Here is a 17601-nt window from a genome sequence, read left to right as displayed (position 1 = left end):
CCCCGAGGGGACGGCCCACTTTGCATGCCCTGCTCACTCCTCCATGGCAAACGAGAACCTTCTCTTAATTATTGATTTGAAATTGATCTTCGGGGCGGGGGAGCAGATTATCCTAAAATGAAATCAACCAGTTTTGCTCTTCCCTGGGGAATTTGGCTTTCTCACCCACCCACTCTCCCCGGCACAGAGGTCCGTCACTGGGAGTGTGTGCGCACCTCTTGGGCATGCTGTGTCGGGGGGGTGGGACACCGAGTGTGCATGCTTAATGACTGTGCATGCCTCACACTAAACTCACTTCGACATGCAGCCCTTGCAGGAAGAAGGGAACCTCGGTTTCAGTAGTGTCGGGCTGGGGGTGAGCGAAGTCTAGGAACTCTCCCTTACCACTGAAGAGCAGCTAGAAGTGACGGAAAGGAGGAGGCCAGTGGAGCTACCCTGAATCTCCCACCGGGGTGGCAGCACAGACAGCACTGCCCTGTGTTTACAATGCCCATCATTGCTGCTTCCTTAGATGATCTGTACCTGAGCACAGGAGTTTCCTCCTGGCGGAGCATCCTCTTCCTCCTGCTGCCCAGCCATGCTCCAGCTACCCAGTGGTTGTGATACTACAATTCATTACCTCATTAACAACTGTCCTATCACAGACACTGCCTTGTGGCTTCCAAGATCATCTGGGAGGAGGAGGCAGCTGATGAGAAAGGGGGCCGTTCCAATTAGCATGTCTTGGGTAACCAGCAGCAACAGGAAAGTGGCAAGGGCTCCGAGAGCGGGATACTCCCTGGGAGGAAACGGGCTTGGTTTCCAATGGGGTTAAGGGGAGAGGGTTTGAAAAGGCTGATCAAGGAATTCTGTGGGTTGGTGGAAATTTTGAATGAGGGTGTCCTTATTACAAACTGAACTCTGCACTAAGTGATCTCAGAGACTCCCTTACTGAGTGAGGGGTTTGCTTGGCTTTCTACTCTTGGCAGTGTAGTCTCATGCAGTCCGGTGTCTTGATCTATAAAGAGATGAGAGAATTCAAAGGTTCAAGTTGGAATTTAAAGGGACTCTGTTAATTTGAATAGGCTCAATATTTGACCTACTTTCTGATAGTCAGGTAGAGACCATCCTGAATTTTGAATAAAGAACAGGAGTACTTGTGGCACCTTAGAGACTAACGAATGTATTTAAATAATTCCGTTAGCCTCTAAGGTGCCACAAGTACTCCTGTTCTTTTTGCAGATACAGACTCACACGGCTGCTACTCTGAAACCTGAATTTTGAATGTTTCTCTTCTGTCAGCTAAAAAGAGAGCAAGAACACTATTTAAACTGGTGTCAAAATCCCAATTCCTGCTCTCCATTGATAATGGAGTTATGTTTCTCTCAGCCTGAGCTGTGAAACCAGCAGAAATGCAATGGTCACCGCAGTGTCTTCACAGTATCACAGCCATCCTATTCACACTGGGCTTTGCAACCTCAACCTCCCCCAATAGCCGCTTGTTAACCAAAAACTTGGCTTTGGGGCCTATGTGACTTAACACTGTGCCTTTAGTCTTCTGATACGGCAACCAAGGGACTTAAAAGAAAATGGGAACATTGCAGCCAGCAGCCTGACAGGGTCTGTGTATAAAGCTCCGTGTCTTGCAGAGCTGCCCTGTGTTGATTTGTAGAGCAAGTATCAGACGCTGATGTTATTGTGCAGAGGACGTAGAGTGAACTGCCTCACAGCTGACTCTGCTGCCTGCAAATTGCCAAACACGTCGGCCGACTGGCTGCCTATTTTTGATCAGCTGGGCACATCCTGTTTCAGAGCAAGGAAAGCAGTCGCCCCCCTGGGATGGCAGCAGGTTTTATCTTCTGCACCGATGCAGTGCACAGGCATTGCATGCTTGATCCGGGGAAAGCGGTCTGCTGGGGCGGCGTATCCATTAGCCCCCCTCACCCCCATTGGCACCGCAGAGTGCACCTATGGCCTTGACCTAGTGTCTGTGCACAGGTCTGCTCGGTCCCAAATGCACTAAGCATGGGGTTTCCACCACGTGACTGGGAGGTGGGGATTAGCAATAAATCCTGCAGCCACTTGTGTCCTTCTCCCCCAGATTCCATGTGGGCTGGAGAGGCCTGACTCCCAAATGGCAGTGCTGAGAGCTAGATGGATGGAAGTTGCTTTCACTTCTGAAGACGGGTTTAAAATCTGGATCGGGTCATGAGTTTGGTCCCCTGCTAGAAACTATAGGCAACACGTCACGAGATCCACAGTCCAGCGCAGGGGCTTAGTTGGCAGTGTGTGCTTGGAAAAGGTCCCCAGCCTAGGCTAACTGAGGGTAGAGTGAGATTGTCACTCAGGGCTGCGTGGACAAAGCTTGCGACATGTTTGGAGCCACAACCACCCAAAATGGGCTCTTAATGAGCCCCGAAGGAGAACCAGTGTGCTGGTCCCTCTGAGCCTGCCGTAGCAATTGCTGTCAGCAGAACCAAGGTGTGCTGCTTTGGCTCTTCGGAAAGCCACGGGCCTGTTGCTATAGCTGCCCCGGTGCTCTGTATACTGCAAGCTGCAGGGATCGTTGTCCGAGTCAAGCTAATCACGCTTGCGATCTTGTGTGTCTCTCATTTGTTTCTAGCACCAGAGTCCTGTGGCACCTTTAAGACTAACAGATGTGTTGGAGCATAAGCTTTCGTGGGTGAATACCCACTTCGTCAGACGCATGTCCTTTGTTTCTGAAGTTTGTCACCTGGTTAATTTCCAATCGCGCGCTCTAGGTGTGATTCACCAATAATAACATTCCATAATAGTCTGTTCTCTCCAGCATGTTCCACTAATCTCTCCTTCAGGGGGGCGTTTGCTCTCCTACCCGCATTTCCTTTGCCTGAGCATCTGCCCCATCCTCCTGTTGGCTGCTGTCACCGCCGCCGCCTTCAGTGTTGTGACACTGTCCCTCTCTTGTCTCTCCCAGAGTCTGAAGGAAGGCCTGACCGTGCAAGAACGCTTGAAGCTCTTTGAATCCAGGGACTTGAAGAAAGACTAGTTCTCCCCCTTCAGCTTGAACACCTCCCAGCTTGCGATCGCACGGCACGAGCACCGCGTGTTCCTAGTTCCTTATGATCCTCTGTGCTGTTGTTCGTCTCGATGCTCCCGATTGGACTGAGTGCGGCTGGCGGTTCTTCCCGCCCCTGGCACCTTGACTCCACGGCTCCTTTCCCCGCATCGCGAGATGCTTCAGAGACTCCGCGAGGGAGAGGAGGGGATGGAGTTCTGCCCCCTTTGGCTCCTTCCTTCACTGTAAACCATTACACTAAGTGTCAGTATTAAGGCTCAGCAGCCTGTCGATAAGCTAGCTCTGTCATACCGACTGCTTTGGTTTAGAATGGCCTGGCTGGCATAGGCCAGACCCAGCTCTCAGTCACACACCGTGAGCCTGTCCTCTGAGCTTGCGTTCCTTGCACCTCCGGGGAAAAGCCTGTGGTCAAAACGTCAGGAAAGGCAGGTCAGTTTGTGTCGGAAGCAGCCCCATCCGTCAGGTGTGTGCTTGGGTCACAGCACCAACAGCCCGCCAGCTGCCGGAGGAAAATGAGGGGAGTCTGCTGGGAGGGTGGCCAGGGTTTGGGCTCCGTTCTCCCAACCCAGAGCCCCAGCAGGCCTCGGCCTTGGCTTGTTTTCAGGCTGTTACAGCCAGAGCGTTATAGATGTTCGTTAAACGCAGATTTCAACAAAACCTGCCCCGAAGGCCCATCTCCTCTCTTCCTATCATGCCCGTGCCCTGAGTAATGTGCTTCCAGGGACCGAGCTGCAGGGCCTGTCTACCCAAATCCAGCCCCGCTACAGCCAGTCCCCTCCAGCCACTCTCCCCTTGTTCCCATCAACCGCTGTGTGCGAGAGCTTCCCTGCCCCATTCTGAGGGGGGATACTGAGCGGAAGACAGAGCCCGCGCTGGCTGCGAACACACACCGCTCAGTCCAAAGGCAGCTCCCTGATTTCAGCTCCTCTCACCAGCCAACGGCTCCGATTTTAATACTTTTATCTATGGCTACATTTTACTTTTCAAAGCTCTTCTCCAAAATACGAGTCTCAGAACTCGCCTGTTCTCCAGACCACCCATATTGCAGCTTCCCAGGACAGCTTCCTGCCTGCTCCCAGCTCCTGAATGAGGATCACTCTTAAAAGTCCATTTAGCAACACTGCGCAGCATGAGACCAATGGAGTGAAGTAAAAGTGAGTGAGGGAATTGCGGGAACCCAGCGGTGGAGGTGCAGCGTTAAACCAGTGTAGCTTGGCAAAGGGGAGGGGGAGAGAGTATCTCTCGTCCTGTAGGTCCTCGCTCATCTCTGCAGTGGCTATGGCCATGCTAGCAACAGCATGCACATACTTTCTCCCCTATACGCCTCCTTGCTTCTGTACCCTGCGCCCCCGATTGACAAGACAACTCCTGCCTCAACTCTGAGACTAGGGCCTGTTCCAACACAAGCAGTTTCTAACTGAGCTTGGCTATCTAGTGTGGACAGGCCTAAATCACATTGGACTGTGCCCTTGACTCTGTAGGGAGCCAGGCTACTGCCTCTCTCAAATTGTGTCTAAACACGGTTCCTCGCTAGCTGTGCTTGTTTGGCCAGCTTGGTTAAGGGGTAGTGCCCCTCATGAGCGCTGACCAGCGCTCTGATGCCCTCTGCCCCAGGAATGCTCAGTGTACTCTGGAAGGCTTGTGCAGAGTGGCGGCCATGCCTGACCCTGGTAGCATGCAAGGCCAATGGGGGAGTTTCTAGCCTGCTTTGACAGTGGTTGGACAATACACCTGACTTTCCTTTGTGACTCTGGAACCACTGGCTAAAGCAGGTTTGAAACTCATTTCTGGTCTCTCCCATCGGCCACCCATGTTGCCTCGGTCCCCAAGGATCTCCCGCCTTGCCAAGATGGCTGCCGCCAGCTTGGGACTTGGTGATTCTCGGCAGGCCTCTTAGCTCTGCCTTCCTGGTGAGAGGAGCTGCTTGTGTCCCGCACAGATACCCCAAAAGCACATTGAGTTCTCAGCTTAATTGGTGGCTGGGGGCTGTTTAAATAAGTCCCATCACCACCTCAACCCTGCCCTCAAATTTCACCCAGAGCCGCATTGCTGAAACCCCTCACACTAATGACTCTATTGGTGATGCTAAGTAATGGGTCCCCCCAACCTCCAGTGGCCATGACGGTGTCCTGCCTTCCAGCTGAGGAGGCCTAAATGTGACTCCCTCCCTCAGTGTTTTTTAATCAACCGGAGGGGACGCTGTTTAGTCAGAGGAGGCATTCCCTCTCTGCCCCAAATTCTCACCCACTCTGCAGGGCCTGAGCATGTTGCTGTTAGATTCTGCTCAATCTGTTCTTGGAAGATGTCAAAGCTCTCTGCCTGATTCAGCTTCCGCTTATCCCTGTAGCTCCATTGGCTTCAATGTGGTTCCTCATTCTCACCACCATGAGATCAAAACCAGGCCCAGGATGAACACTTGAGGGCCAAACTCTGATGGAGCTGGGGAAGGGGTGACTTCAGTGGGAGCTACAAGCAGCCAAGGGCAATGTGGTCTTTGGGCTGAACTCTGGAGCCCCACAAGCTGTGAGGAGACATGTCTCGCAGGCCAGTGGGGATGTTGGTGCTGTGACACAAGTTGCATCTGGCTCTAGATACTGCCAGGGGAGGGGTTGCTCACCTGCTGTGTTCCCTATACCGTATATGTCCCTCCACATGCAGACCCAGCTTGCTCCGTCCTTGACCTTTCCTGGTCTTCTCACATCAGCAACCACCAGAAGAGAACATCCCTTTGTTCTTCTGCTCCATCCCCGCCTGGTTGGGGGTGGAGGGTGTCTGCCCTCTGCTAGCTTTCCAACCCTGAATTCTCCGTTCAGATGGTGGAGCCTATGGGACACAGGCACGGGTAGCATGAAGTCCTTCAGCGTTGGGATTTCTCCTCCCTCACCTCACAAGAGTCCACTGGAATGTGACATTTCCAAGGAGGACACACCCCAGCCTGAGCTCCCTTGGAGTCTGGTGAGGGCTTCTTACTCCTAAATCATCTGAGCAAGGTGTGTTCTGTTCTCCTGTTGGAAAAGCCACTTCTCTCTCTCTCCCTTCGGCTATCTGGGCTCCGAGCTTCTTGCTACCCAACGAGCTAATTGCTGCTGCTTTGTTCACTTCTTTTGGTTATGATCAGTTACTTTAAGGGTGAGAAATGAAGGTCACACACCTTTTCTCCATTTAGAGTTGTATGCCAGGGAGATGGAGGCTACAGGATGGTGCTGTAGATACCCATGGCCTGATGCCCTTTGTGGTGCAGTTTCATTGCACTGAGCCTCAAAGAGATCCTGAGAGTGATGCTCCCAGGGGGTTGAAGCCACCTTTTTTCTGCTGTGCACTTCCCCAATCCAGCCACTCTTCTCTTGAGGCTCAGTCTCTCTCTGCTTGGACCAGGAACTCTCAGTGAGTTATTGGGATCTCATTTTTTTTTTTTACCTCTGCGTCTATCCAGATCCTGATTTCATAATGGTAGAGGAGGAAGTGTAACCACACAGATGTAGATATCATTAGGATGATGCTGTGCGGAGCTGGCTTGGAGGAAGGGTTGCAGCATGCTGATGGACAGCTTGGTGGTGTTTTTGGCCATGCATATGGCGGAGGTGGAGAGGGAAAACTGGTTGAAGTGGGGCCTGTCTTTTCCATCCTTTGACCCAGATGGTGTACATGGGGAAAGGCACTGTGGTATGTTTTCAAAGTGGAAGCACTTAGCTAGTAGCTAGTATAAAAGGAGAGCAGGGAGAGAAGCGTGTAAAGCAGTGGAATAGCAAGCCACGTAATAAGAGGTGGTATTGAAGAAATGGTAGATCCAGTGGGTTGGTCTGAACAGCTTTCTGCTTGTGCTCTAGTTCCATAATTATCCTGTACAGGGTCCCAAGGACTGAGGCAGAGAAGAAAACTGCTTAGAGGAAGAGAATCTTTTATTTGATGGGTTTCTTAGCCCATTATCCTTTCTCATGTGCACATACCCCAAGCGAAAGACTGTAATTAGGGAAGCTTTGAATAGCCCATGTCAATTTCTTCTCTTGAGGAGATGTGCATAGTCCTATGAAAGTCCTGGGACCTGGCTATGATGGATGAGACACTGCCAGTAACAGACTTAGGCAAGATGTTTGTTCAAGCTAGCTGGTATTTTTTCTTTAAGGCTGGTATATCTTTATTTCCTACCTTACTGCAAACTCGTCATCCTGTGACCTCCATCTTCCTGGGTCAGTGGATCAGCTTAAAAGGATTTGCTTCAAGGTGTGCCAGGACTAATGGATCAGCAGAATCTGAACTTGTGGGAACGGATCTGTCAGTGAAGGTTTGCGACTGGGGATCTTCGGATGACGCATCTTGGCCCACTTTTCTGGACCTACATACTGCCCTTATAAGCTAACTAGACATGCAGTTTCACTGGGATGAAATGGAGCCACAGATACCAGCTGTAGCCAAAACAAAAATCCAGTGTTACAAGAAATGAGCTCCTCTGGAGAGGACATAAACACCGTGCATGGAGGGGTGATTGGGACCACCCTTTGGTGTATATTTTTAAAGCTTCTAAGAACCTCTAACAGGCCAAATAAGTGTTTGTTTTGCTGAACTTGTTCTAAAATATTATTTAACACCTAAACAAAGGGTCTTGTACAAACATTTGTTATATACTGTCCTTTGTAAGAGCAGGTGCGTTCTGAAGCAGACACATCTCCAAAGAGGGACTTAAGCTTTGTTTTTAATGTTTTTCTGCTGTGCACGGGGTATGCTCTCTAAAGTCAGTCATTCAAGGGGGCAGAAGAGCAGCTGGCTCTGTGCCCATCTGTGCAGCTTCTCCATCCCATCAGACTGCTGCGCTCCCAGCTGGAATAAACATTGCAATAACTGATCCTTCCAGAGGTCAAGAACAAAAAAGCTGTGGCGCAAGCACGCACTTCTGTTCTCGCTGATGTGCTGGCAGAGGCCTCATTGCCGTTTTGATGGGCACCTACCTGAGCTGGGAGGAGCCGTCGTCAAAGTATTAGGCAGTGTGTTCACCTCCACTCCACCCCCAGTAAACACAGAGATCTACCACAGGTAAAAAAAGTCTTAGTTGAGTGCAAGGTTCTGTGTTTCACCCCAGTTCTGCCTTCTGCTTCAGGCTTCATCTTTCTCCATGAGGCTAGAAATCCGTGTTTCTCAGATTGAACTGAGGAGGAGGGTGGGGGGCATAGCAAGAGAACCCAGCCCCTTTGCCCAAGACACTTTCTGATTCCATCTGCATCTTCCTGTATGTGAGAGAGAGAGAGACAGCAGAGGATTTTCCAATTCACTTTTCCTCCGGCTGTGTTCCAGGCACCCTCCATACACAACAGGGCAAATTGGCATGGTAGCTGTCTCGCTTGCAGTCTCCCGAAGGGAACAGTATATACAGTGTGTGAATACATATATATTGCAAGCAGCTGCATTTTATAAAGTCCTACACTATGAAAAGTACGAGAATGTGAGGTCTAATAATACCAAGTTCAAAATAGCCGTAGAAACGTATAAACTTTCTAATTGCTTCCAAAGTTTTGTCTTTTGTGGAGAATTTTTCGGCCATTTTTTTTTCTTTCCGGAAACAATTAAATTTAAGTCCTTTTTAACTGTGATTCCCCCCCCCCATATCCATCTAAGAGAGGGAGCAATTTTTTTTCCCCATTTGCTTCAAAAGCAGAATTTGTGCTGATGTGCAAAACACAACAAGGCTATTTTTCTGTAACCGGTTGAATGGAGTGCATTTAAGCAGTCCTAAGCATTGTAAAATGTGTCACTTTTGTAACGACTATATACTTGATTGGAATTTCACTAGACCTTTGCATTTTTGTGGTTCATATACAGTACTTAGTTTGTTGTGAACACTTAAGCACATGCACGCTCAGTGTAGCTTGCCTTTACTTTGTAATTTTTTCCATTTTTTTTAAAAAAAAAAGCTTTGTTATTCTCTTTAAAATAATTTAAAACCTGTATAGTATTCAAAGCACGCAATGTAAATATTTATTACTCAGATGTTAGCGGAGGGTTTTTGTGTGTGTGTGACTAAGTTCTGTTTTTTTGGTTTTGTTTTTTTTAATCTTGTTCTAATACAGATGTCCCTTTTGGGATTGGAAGAGATTTGAGTGTAAGATGCTGAACCTACCCTGTGTCCTCTTATTAGAATGTTTTTTGATGACTGTTATAAATATCTTTTAAAATTCTCTGACCTGTACCTTTAGCTTTGAAGATACCTGTCCAAAGAATGTGTCCAGTCTGTTTGAGAACTGTTAATCCTAAAGCGCTATAAATTGTTTTTCCATTGAGAATTCAGTAATCTTGTATTTGATAGTGGCATTAACACCCTGTGAATGTGCAAAATTGCTATCTATATATAGAAGTAGTAACTACTGTGTGACTAGAGCATACACAGATATCCTTGCACGGTAACTTAGGACTGTTGCAGTGAGTGAACTAAGGTTCCAGGATCTTAGGGCCTAGTGTATAATTGTCTAACTCACTTATGCATCAGCATTGAAGCTACTCTGTAAGGCTACATGGAATTTACAAGGGAACTATCTCCTAGCTGTGCAGTTACATATTGTACAACAGCATGGAAGTTTACTGTAACTTACAATGATATGTAAGTAACTGTTTAAAATATAACTTTCAATACATCGTAGTTACTACTGAGTTGCACTTATGATGTGATCCCTACCACTGTAATACAGAGCATTTCTTAAAAGTGGCTGCAGAAATATTGTTGCATGACTGGGGAAGGACACTGAAGAGTCACGGGGGCTGAAAACAAAGCTGTCAGCTCTAGTGGTTTAACTTGCCTCAGCCTGCACTTTAAGAGACTACTAGAGAAGGAGGGGGCAGGAGGCATTAGCAGAAACCTGACTAGCCTTTGAATTGGTACCAACAGCACTAACCCTCCTGGCCACTGACATTAGTTTAGTGCAATCACAAGCAATTATTTCATCACCCTTCCTGTCTACCCTACACCATGAATGTGTGCTGGATGGGGCAGGAACGCTGACTCTTTGCTCTAATCTAGAGAGCAAAGTATGTTGTAAAATACTGAAGACTTTGACCTGTAGCAAATAGATTAGGATTTAGTCTTTGATACACATTCACCCTTTTGGGACCTGGAGTTTTGGGTTGACTTGAGATTTTAAACTTTGAGGGCGGGGGGCAACAGAGGGAAACTATGTATTTGAATGATAACTCTGTGAAGTGGCAATAGACACCCTCACTGCACACCACCAACCCAATCAGAATTGAGGGACTGCCTTAGCTCTGTCCTGTGCATGCCTTCAATCAGCGGCCCCAGTCCAGGGAGATGAGTTCCTGATTGAAATGCTCACACCCTCCACTACCAGCTGAGTTGCAAGAGCTTCAGTCCCTGGTGGAGATGGAAACAGAAATCATGATTAGTTGTGGTTTATGGTGAACACCCAAGAGTCAACCACAACATCTCCAGTTCCTGTGATGATGCAAGACAGAGAGAGCCACCTGTCCAACCTGCAACCTGACTGCATGGTGTTAATGGCAGCAGATCAAACCTAGAATATTGTGTAACTTACTTCCTGGGTTGCTACTGTGGTGGTGAGAGACTTGTGCACCCACCTCAGAACTAGCACAAAACAGGGGTGGTGACCAGGGAGAAGTGGCAGCTGTGTTCCATCAGGCTGCAGGTCTGAATGGTGTGCATAAGGGGAGGGTTCCACACACCTCACCCAGCAATGGAGTGATGTGTCAGACCTGATCCATTTCCTCTTGCAAAGGTGAATGCACACGCCTTTTGAGGCCCCTGTGATACTGAGTATGAGTGGAATCTTTTTTCTCTCTCCCCCCCACCTTTGCTTTTATTTCAGTGCTTAAAAAAAAAAAAAAACGCTGTTCACTGTAATAGAAGCATCACTTTGGTCACAATATTTATTCCTTACAAATCTTGTGTGACATGCTAGGTTCCCATGGATGTAGCTGATCATTTTTATTTTGTAAATATAATTACTTAACTTTACATAAACTATATCGTAATAAACTATTTTTGCACCACCCTTTGCATGCTGTGTAGTGAGGTGCTTGTTTGGACATGGTCATCTACGTGGAAAGGAGACGCAGGCTTTCGAGTTAGCCACTTACTACAGTCCTACCACCGTCTGCATTTTCTTTAATAGATACCCATTGCTGTTCAAAGCATTGTGAAGCTAATACTCCTGACTGTTGCAGTGGAGAACTGCCTACAGCTGGTACAGCGTGGATATCCGCAGGGGCAGATTCCTTCCACACCTTTGCCAGTGTACCCTAGCCTGCTCTAGAGGGACCAAACTAAGAGTAAGTGGGTAGACCAGGGATTGGCAACCTTTGGCACACGGCTCGCCAGGGTAAGCACCCTGGGGGGCCGGGCCGGTTTGTTTACCTGCCGTGGCCGCAGTTTTGGCTGATTGCGGCTCCCACTGGCCGCGGTTCGCTGTTCCAAGCCAATGGGGGCTGCGGGAAGCGACGCGGGCCGAGGGATGTGCTGGCCGCCCTTCCCGCAGCCCCCATAGGCCTGGAGCAGCGAACCGCAGCCAGTGGGCGCCACGATCAGCCGAACCTGCGGACGCAGCAGGTAAACAAACCGGCCCGGCCCACCAGGGTGCTTACCCTGGCGGGATGCGTGCCAAAGGTTGCCGATCCCTGGGGTAGACTCATCTCTTTTTGCTTTTACTGGTTGGGGCCTCTGGCCTAAGGCTTACCATAAGTGGCAAATGAGGATTTTGTGGTGTTCTTAATAGTGCTAATCACTATACTTATTATAACAGGACATTGGCAACACACTAGTGGGACTTTTAGCAGTAGAGGCTTCCAGCACTTCACCTATTTTACAAAGATTAAGGCATTTTTAACCAGACATGGGGAAACAGACAACCCATGAACTTGTAAGAGTCTGTATCAAAATTCACTCACTTTGTGCCCCAAATTTAACCTACCTTAAAGTATGAGGGGAAGGTTAATTTCCCAGAATATTTAGAATAGCTAATTATATTTGCTGACAATACCACAGCTCTTAAGCTCTATTCTGAACGTTATGTTTTCTGTTAATTGCTGGTACAGTAGTAAAGCTCTTAAGCCCAATCTAAACTGAAGTTGTGGTAAGTGTGGAATAACATTTAACTGTGAGACATAAAAATAGCCACAGTAACTTGAAGAGCCAAGAAGAAAAGAGGGAAACGGTCTTTTACAACTAAGAACAAGTCAAACACCACAGCTTGAACTGTATGTGGCAAAGGCTGTTACTGGGACTGCAAGATTTGATGCTTTACAAACTTTATGCTGCAGTTAGTTTTACAATCAAACCCTCATTATAGCACGGTGGCATAAGGACATGAACCCTCTTACAGTCCAGCTCCCTGTTTCAAGTGTATAGGCTGATACGTCTAAAACAAATCGGTGTGTTCCGTTCTTATTCTATGTCCACGCCACAGGAGCTCTCGTTAAGAGCCAAGGATGTAATGAGTATGGAAACTGAACTAGCCTCTTAACCCCTGAGGGGAGAATCAGGTACATTAAGCAGGGGAGAGCTTACACCTGCATAGGCATAACAGCTTTTGTTGCCTGTCTGTAACCTGCTTTCCGCTAGACAGGAAATGGCTTTGTTTTCAGGAAGTCAAGAATCTACCCTGACCTCTGAATTTCATTTAGGAGACTGCCGCCATAAATGGAGGAGGGAGGCAGATGATTTTAAAAGCCCACAGGGACATGATGACACCTAATATCAGCAAGAAAATGTGGGGGAGGCTTGCCCAGGGGAGAACTTGCCCCAGCTAGAAAACTGCCAATCTATCCCGAAGATTAAAATGGGAATAGTGGTGTCCTATATTCTCTAGTGCCAAGCCACATTGGGCTATTGATATGGATGGGGTTACGCTGCTTTTCTTGTATAGGAACAGAGCAAGCAGCCTGTCCCCTACGTGCACTGGGGTTTCCTTTTGCAGCTCCTTTCCCTGAGCGGCAGCAACTCTGCTACAGTCAGTTTCTCAACACTTTGCACTCCAAGTATTTCTCTCACACTACTGGGCTGTTACGATGGCCAGCCCGGACTTGTTTTTCTGCAGATTGCCATATCTACTCTCCAGCCCCACCAGGGCACTTTTTCTAGGATTCTATTATGCTGCAGCTACTGAGAAAGTGAACAGACTAGAGGGAGGCTAATCAACATTCAAAATAAATGTTAAAATTCCTGACTTCTCAATCAAGTTTTCCATAACAAACCTCGTCTTACGTATTTTAAAGGTTAAATGTCTAATGCACTTTCCACTCCTAATAAAGTAACATACCCAGTTCAGTCCATGTGTGAATTATAGCTTTGTGCAGAGCCCCCTTACCCAATTCTTTTAGAACTAGTGACGAGGAAGATTTGCACTCTTATACTGCCATGCATGAAATAAACAAGTAGTTTCCCAGCAAGGATCAGCCATACCAGAAATAGTATATCATTCTGTAATGTCACTAGGGGTAACCAGTGAGTGGCTATTTCACTGTCAAAATATCCAGTACTCTTCAACATTCCAAACTTTGCCTTCTTCCAGTGCACGGCAGTGGCCATTATCTTTTGAGCTCCAGCACTACAGCTGGCCCTTCTACTACACCACTACTTACCAAGAAGTTTAGAGTGATGCACTTTCATTTAGTACACAGTGAGGTTTTCACTGAAAAGTACAGAACTCTTCACCCTTGTATGATGCTATAGTCTTTGTAGCTATAACAAAATTAAATGACAAATAGCATTTTTCTAGTAAGTGTCTTTGTAAGGACCCTTCCAGCTCCAAAAAGCTGCTGTCATTTCTGTTCCTTTTCGGTGGGGAAAAATGTGTAATTAGCTGGATTGTACTCTTCCCAAATCCTTTCAAACTCTGCCAGGAATGGCTCCACATACTCCGCATCCTCCACAATCAGCACATTCTCACGGTTGTTCTGGATAGCTTGAGTGGTCCAGTTGAGGGAACCAGTGATGAGCATCTTTTTGTCTACAATAGCAAATTTGTGATGCATGTAGCCACTCTCCTGGTCGTGACGCACCTGAATCCCTGCAAAATGAGGAGAACCTTTTCAATGCTTCCTCTTCAAGGTAAAAAGCTTTCTTATGACCAAAAGCTACCCTGCATTAATAAAAAGTGTCCTAAGACACTGGCTCACAACCTGATGCCCTTAACTAAAAAAAAAAAAATCAACATGAGTGTTTGATGCCATTTACCACACCAACAATAGGAGAGGGAAACACTGAGCCCTGTGGTCATCTTGCCACATGTCTGTCCCTTGTGTCAATAGGTGTTTGCTTCTCTATTAACAGTCTGCAAGGACAGGGAGCTTGGCTAAGCTGATTCCAGTGTGCCTGCCTCTTCTAACAGGCCACAGGGGAGACCAGGTGGAGGGCTCATAGGGGTCCAGGGGGCTGCACCTGAGCAATCACCCTCTTCTTTAATGTGGAAGATCACCTAGCTCCTCCCATCTTCCTCAGGGCTGAGCCGGGCTCCCCCAATGTCTCCCCCAGCTGCCCTGTGTCAGTCTTTCCCCTGGCACCTACACCATCCCCAGAGCTTCTCCCTACAGTTCCTCCATGGGGGTCCTAGCTCCTTCAGCCCCACCTACTCCGGGCGCTGTTCCTTGGCTTCCCTTCTGCCTTCTCCATCCCTGACCTGCTTCGCTTCCCTTCCCCTCCCCTCCCTCACTCCTGTCCCCGGCCCCATCTTCCCTCCCCCACCCCTCCTGCCCTGACCTCCATCTTCTCTTCCACCCCCACCCCCACCTTTCTCCACCGCACCCCTCTTCTTCTCCCCTCCCCCACCTCATCTTCCCTGCCCCTCACCCCATCCTGCCCGCTCCTCCTGCGCCCTCCCCCCCCCCCCCCCCCCCCTCCCCCGCCTGCCGCCCGCGGCCCATCTGCGAGCCGGTGAGCACCATGTAGTCGGAGTCGGTGACGAGGCGCACGCGCACGCCCCGGCGGTGCAGCAGCTGCACGGCGCGGCCCAGCTGCGGGCTGGAGAAGGCGAAGAGGCAGAGCTCCAGGGAGCGGCGCGCCGAGAGCAGGCGGCGCAGCAGGCGGGCGAGCGGGCTGTCGCCGTGCGGCAGCGGGCAGAGGCAGGGCGCGGGGCCCGGCCCGCCCAGCAGCGCCGCGGTGCAGGTGACCGGCGACGGGAAGAAGAGCACCTCGCGCCGCGGGGCCCGGCGGCGCCGCCGCCACCACCCGCGCAGCAGCAGCGCCAGCGCCTCCAGCGCCAGCCCGAGCCCCAGGGCCGCGCCGCCCGCCCAGCGCCATGGCAACGCCTCGAGGCCCGGCCACATGGCTCGCGCGCCCGCTCCGGACCACGTGCCGGGGTCACGTGAGCAGCGCAGGGGCGCGGCCTCGGTGGCGCGAGGATCCGCGCACGCGAAGTCGGCGGGTCACGTGCCAAAGCTGGAGGTGGGGGAGGAAGGGGTTCGCCGCGCATGTGCGAGACCAACGGTCTGAACTCATAGCGACGGATCCCAGATCAGCCCTCCCCCCACACCCCTCCCCGGACGCGCGCGCGCGCTGCCCAGACCCAACTGCCGCGAGGCACTCGCTGACCGCCTCAGCGTCTCGTGCTCCTGCGGGGGCGGGGCTGGAGAAAGGGGACGGATGGGGGGTTGGGAGAGGGTGCATGCCACTGCATGTTCACTGCCATTGTTACACCAAACCATGGTACACTTCCACTAGAGTACAGTGCCCAACACGAGGGGGGAGGGGGTGAGAGAAGTAGCGCCTCTGCCTCTGATCTCTGTGCCTGTAACTTATCACTAGAAATCTATCTCTGGAGTTAATAAATCTGTTTTCTATTTTACCTAAAACCGCCTGTTTTGGGTTGAAGGGCTTAGAGCATCTCAGCTCAAGGGTTGTTGCACGTCCACGAGCCGTTGTTGGCGTGGCAGACTAATGAATGAGCAGGCACTGTCCTAGGGAGTCTTGAGCAGGGTCAGATCGTCTCTTTCTGGGGGGGATTTGCTGGGGCCGCTCTCTGTGTAAGGCATGAGTGGCTCTGGGAGCATTCATGCAATTTAGCTGAGTGTGGGTCTCCACAGGCTGGTGGCTGAGTGATCGCAGCACCTGGAGGGGTTTGCTGCTGGTCACTGGTATAGCGTTGTGACACATGGCCCAGGCTGGAGCGTTAAGGGTGCACAGCGGTCCCACAGTTCCAGGTTTTACCCTGGGGAATCCCGTCACAGGTGCCTAAGTCCCTTGGAGCAGCAGTTCTCAACCAGGGTTGTGCATCCCCCAGGCCAGTTTCGGGGGTCTGTGAACGCATGGGTGGAGTTAGGAGGGGTGTTGTCCCTCCAAACTGCAATGCCAGATTGGGACAGTCCTGGGGGCAGCTCCATATCCCCCATTTCCTCCACTTCCCCCTCCCAAGCCCCTGCCCCGGCCATGTTTGAAGGTGGGAAGCTGGAACCAGGTAATGCGGGATGGTTGGTGTTCTAGCTGGTGGCTTGGAGTGGACAGCCACGGCGCTCCCTCATCTCCTCCTGCTGGTACCCAGCTCCCTTTGACTGCACAGCCAGTAAGAGCCACCCTGGGCGGGTGGACCTGGCTCCAGGGCTGGCAGAGCCCTCAGACAGCAGTGACCGCAGCCCTCCTGGCACAACCTCTCTCCCTGAGCTACCCCACTGCCCACACATAGGCCCTACTTCAGTGGTCCACAAACTTTTGAGGGTTGTGCTCCCTCCTTACCCCTTCCCATGCCCCCTGCCCTCCCCCTAGAGCCAGGGCTGGGAGTGGGGCCACAGCTCGGGGGCGGGGGGGGGCAGGGAGGGAAACGTGGCCAGGGGTAAGGAAGCTGGGGGGGTGCGTTTGGGGCTGGGTTGAGGACGGTGACTAGGGTCTGAGGCTGGGGTTGGGGCCGGGAGCAGAGCTGCAGCCAGGCTGCAGTGGGGACCAGCAGCTAGGTCCCTGGCCGGGTGTGGAGCCAAGCCACGGCTGGGGGCAAGGCCGGAGCAGAGCTCGGGGTGGGGCAGGGCTGGGTGGCAGTTCCGCCCTGCTAGGGTTGCCTGGTCTCCAGTATTCAACCATAACGCCCAGGTCAAAAAGGGACCCTGGCAGCTCCCGTCGGCACTGCTGACCGGGCCAGTAAAAGTCCGGTCGGCCGCACAGCCTGGGCCCGGGGCTAAGGCAGACTCCCTACCTGCCTAGGCTCCATGCTACTCCCGGAAGTGGCCACCAGGTTCCTGTGGTCCCTAGGCACTGGCGCAGCCAGGGAGGTGCCACACGCTGCTCCCACCCCTAGTGCCGGCTCTGCAGCTCCCATTGGCCAGGTACCATGACCGATGGGAGCTGCGGGGGGCTGGGGTGCCTGCGGATGTGAAGGCAGCACACACTGTGCATAGCTGCCTGCCCGCCCATGCACCTAGAGGCCACTGGGACCTGGCACCTGCTTCCTTGCAGGTGCAGTGAGTGCCGCCAAGACTCCTCACCCCTTCCCGCATCCCAACCCCCTGCCCCAGCCCGGAGTCCCCGCCCGCAACCCGAACTCCCTCCCGGAGCCTACACCCCCCTCCAACACCAGAACCCCCTGCCCCAGCCCCCTCCTGCACCCCAAACCCTTCATCCCCAGAGCCCA

General features: G+C 51.0%; 2 protein-coding genes across 4 annotated transcripts in view; one reads left to right on the top strand and one right to left on the bottom strand.

Annotated features, from left to right (window-relative positions):
- Window positions 1-6682, top strand: part of MPRIP (myosin phosphatase Rho interacting protein) — a 167462-nt gene extending 160780 nt beyond the window's left edge. For 2 of the 3 annotated variants that reach the window (XM_026650579.2, XM_026650578.2), the window contains one exon: window positions 2936-6682. In XM_026650579.2, coding sequence (XP_026506364.1) covers window positions 2936-3007 — 72 coding nt within the window. In that variant the 3' untranslated portion in view covers window positions 3008-6682. The remainder of the gene's footprint in view (window positions 1-2935) is intronic. The other variant, XM_026650580.2, reaches the window with a different exon arrangement.
- Window positions 6683-13793: 7111 nt separating this feature from the next.
- On the bottom strand, window positions 13794-15313 carry PLD6 (phospholipase D family member 6). The gene is made up of 2 exons (XM_024205222.2): window positions 14908-15313; window positions 13794-14076 (listed from the first exon to the last, which is right to left on the bottom strand). Exons 1-2 carry the CDS (start codon window positions 15311-15313, stop codon window positions 13811-13813), a joined length of 672 nt encoding a protein of 223 aa, XP_024060990.2. The 3' UTR covers window positions 13794-13810.
- Between the last annotated feature and the right edge of the window lie 2288 nt (window positions 15314-17601).

Source organism: Terrapene carolina, unplaced genomic scaffold (assembly GCF_002925995.2).
Source record: "Terrapene carolina triunguis isolate 2854851 unplaced genomic scaffold, T_m_triunguis-2.0 Scaffold93, whole genome shotgun sequence".
NCBI lineage: Eukaryota > Metazoa > Chordata > Testudines > Emydidae > Terrapene > Terrapene triunguis.
The sequence above is the reverse complement of the archived record's forward strand: the minus strand, read 5'-3'. Positions and strand labels throughout refer to the sequence as shown.